General features: G+C 42.4%; 1 protein-coding gene across 1 annotated transcript; it reads right to left on the bottom strand.

Annotated features, from left to right (window-relative positions):
* Positions 1 to 1,662: 1,662 nt before the first annotated feature.
* Positions 1,663 to 2,037, bottom strand: ctxn1 (cortexin 1; the record flags this gene model as incomplete). Its single annotated transcript, XM_079221566.1, has 1 exon — positions 1,663 to 2,037. The coding sequence occupies one exon, from the start codon at positions 2,035 to 2,037 to the stop codon at positions 1,663 to 1,665; it is 375 nt and encodes a 124-aa protein (XP_079077692.1).
* Between the last annotated feature and the right edge of the window lie 1,380 nt (positions 2,038 to 3,417).

Raw genomic sequence — 3,417 nt, 5'->3', positions numbered from 1 at the left:
TTTTCTTTTATTTGCCACTATGTTTAAAGAAGGCAGTGTTTTGCGTGTGCTTACTGTATCTCAGCCTCAGTGTCAATCATGAAACGATACTGTCATCATCATCTGCTTGCATTGTACTTAAGAAATAAGGAGCCTGTTTTAGTTCAAATGTCCACCATAATAAGCCTGACACTTGTTGATACCAGAGTCCAGCTGAAAGCTGAAATGACAATCATCCGGTCGCACCATATCTACCAGCTGACGATCAATAAATCAATCGGCTATCAGAGAACATCTTTTAATATGCTGAATGATCAGAAATGTTGTGCAAAGTCAAAAACCAAAGATTTAAAACACCAAATGAGAGTCTGTAAAATTAGAGTGATTCACATAATGTAAACTTTTGTCCAGTGAAATTAACGGCAATAAAGTATTGTGGGGTATATTTTTAAGTCTTGTGTCCTGAATTCTTTTCTCTTAAGCTTGTGTGAAAATGTCGACGGCTAACAAAAGTGACACATAAGTAGTAATCATTTTATTTCATTTCCAACAATGTGGACTTTACACATAGTCCACCTGTCGGTGGAAATTAGGAAGAAGAAAATCTTTTTTTTTTCATTTTCACTGCTTCAACCCAGTGTATAAAAAAACAAAGCAGATAGTCAGAAAAATATTTAATTACAAAACACAAGAAAAGCAAAGCCACGTGCCTTGCCTCCCTCTACGCTGTGGCTGCATGACTACCTCAAAAACCCACAGTCTAAAGATTGGTACAGGAAGAGGAAGAGGGCAGAAGGATAGCAAAAAGGAGACTCCCAAACTTGAGTCAGGAATAGAAAAATAAAGCTTTCTTTTGCCTAAATGTTGCCGTTTGCTTCATCACCACACTTGGCAGACTGACTAAAGCAAAAGACACAACCAGTGAACATAAACTCTACTTTCTGTATTAAGAGATTATAGTTTCGATATGGCTTTTCACTTATAGACACAGTAACACAAAAAACAAAGACACACAAAATACCTGCTTCTTAAAAAGCATCTGAAACTGCGGTGCTGCTCCAGGATCAGTGTCCAAAGTAAAACAGAAAAGTGTGGATTTGTGCTCCTTGATCAGCACTTGATGCTTTAAAATGGATATCGGTTCATTAAAGGGGCATCTGCTTAAGTGTAAACTCCTTCATTTATGTTCTGAGTGTGTCAGAACATATCAAAAATAGAACTAAGTGATGAGCAAATGAGATCTTCCCAAAATCATACTGTATTTTAATACTGGCAAGCTCTGGAGTTTTGAAGACCTAGCCCTAAGGTGATGTTGCAGCGTGTTGTAGCATGTTAAATGGGTGCAGTAGGTCAGGTTAAGGCAGCTGTGCAGCTCATTATTTCTGTCCTTCGTGGTTTAACATTTGGGTGTTTGGCTTGCAGGGATTCCAGCGGTCTGTATGCCTGTTACTAAACCAGACATGTTATGCTTACATAGCTTCCTGCAGCCTCATATTTACATCAGTACACAAGCTGTACTGTATTTTATACAGTGATATAAACCAGGCATACACCAGCATTAGGCGACCCTCCTGCAAAGAGTGCATTCACAATATTATGAATGGGTACAGTTCATTTCCACTTCTAAAATGGTTTTAAATATCCAGTCTATGTGCAATGAAACATCCCCCTTTCCACATCAACCTACACCAGTGCATAATCAAACTGGCCCCTCTCCAGCCCCTCCTTGTGGTCAGTCCATGATGATGCGGGCATGCGGCTATAGGGGTCCAGCAGGATCCTGAAGCACCTGACCAGCAGGAAGACCAGGAAGAGCATCAGGAGGCCTACAAAGGCGAAGGCGGTGCGCTGCTCATTGTCCACGCCAACAAAGGACAGAGGGGGGCTGCTGCCAGCAGGACTGCCGTGGAGGGAGGAGCTGGCCGGGGACAGCAGCAACTCGTAGTCAAGTGTGGGCACATTGTTCATCCTCCAAGGGGCCCGTAGGCAGAGCTTACACACTGACTGGATGGTTGGTGTACTGGGTGGAGGTGTGGAGAAGGATGCAACGTTGTTCATGAGGGGCGGCACTTAAGGAAAGCCCAAACTGGAGATTGGGGAGTTTTATTACAATGCTTAATAACTTCAAAAGTTTGTTGGGTGAAGGGCATGTAGTTGTAGTCAGCAGGTTAACAAGTAAGAAGACAGCAGAGATATTTTCAAGGTCAGAAAGTGAAGGTGTTCAAGTCCTGCTGTCAAATCTAGGTCGGTTAAAGTGGCATGACCCAGAAAGGCCCCGCTCTAATGTGCTCTGACAATATGACAGGCACACGTACACACACACACAATTAATATGAATTACTTTTCAGTATCACACATTTTTGAGGAACTGACTAAACAGTGTAATGAAGCTCTACGCCTTTCTTAGTCGAGTGGCCAACCCTCAGGCGGTAATGCTTTTAGAGTGTTTATTCAGGGCCACTCGGCCTCATCAGCTCTCATTCTCACTCTCAATCGGAGCAGTTGGGACGTGACACTGATGCAAACACACCAACACGTGTCTTATCACAGTCAAGGTCAGTGTTCTCTATGAGAGTTAATGGTGTTCAGATGGACTTCTAACACCCAATTGGGTATAGCCGTGTTAGTGTGTGTCTGGGGTTTGTGTGAAAACTGAACCTGAGCCAGACACAAGCCTATTTAAAGCATCTGCCAGCAACACCGGGTGTGTGTCAGTGTGTGTACATGTGTGTGTGTGTGTGTGTGTGTGTGTGTGTGTGTGTGTGGCTAATTCAATCAGGAGGTCAACGGATCAATGGCCTTGACTATAAAACAATGCATCCCCTTTGTTGGTGTTGCCCGTTAAATGCAAAGTTTTCCCTTTTTGCCCGGCTTGTTGTAGCGTGATAAGTGGTTCACAGCTATCAAGTGTGAAAGCAGGTCCTCAGAAACTGCCTCTCTTGACAAGTCGAGCAGCAACAAGAGGTAGAAAATGAAAGTTCTGAGAGGTTTGATAAATTGCTTCATCCAGTTTGATCTTCAATCTAGCGAACACAGATTGTGTTTATGGGGCTCTTCAGCAAACATGACAGAGCGTTGTTAACAGACGTAATGTCTTCAGATGTTCCTCGTTATGCTCAGCAACCGGTGATTAACTGCAGCTCCACCCGCTGAAAGAATAAGAGACATCTGGTTAGAATAGCATTGAGAAAAATCATTGTCCCAAAAATGTCACTAATAAAGCTCTAATGAGGACATCTCATTTTCATACTATACATACTATCAGTACATAGTAAAACCTCTTAAATCTACACTGCACAACTTTTCTATTGGGACCGACTGTTTCTAAATGTGGAGCATAAGGAGACGATTAAGTAATTCCATCCTCATTTCATCATACGACGTGATTATTATCACCCTTTGCTCAATAATTAAGAGTGACATTAGCCATCTGGGGGA

This window comes from Taurulus bubalis, assembly GCF_910589615.1.
Source record: "Taurulus bubalis genome assembly, chromosome: 7".
Taxonomy (NCBI): Eukaryota; Metazoa; Chordata; class Actinopteri; order Perciformes; family Cottidae; genus Taurulus; species Taurulus bubalis.
Note: the sequence above shows the minus strand (reverse complement) of the source record. Positions and strands in the feature narration are given on the sequence as shown.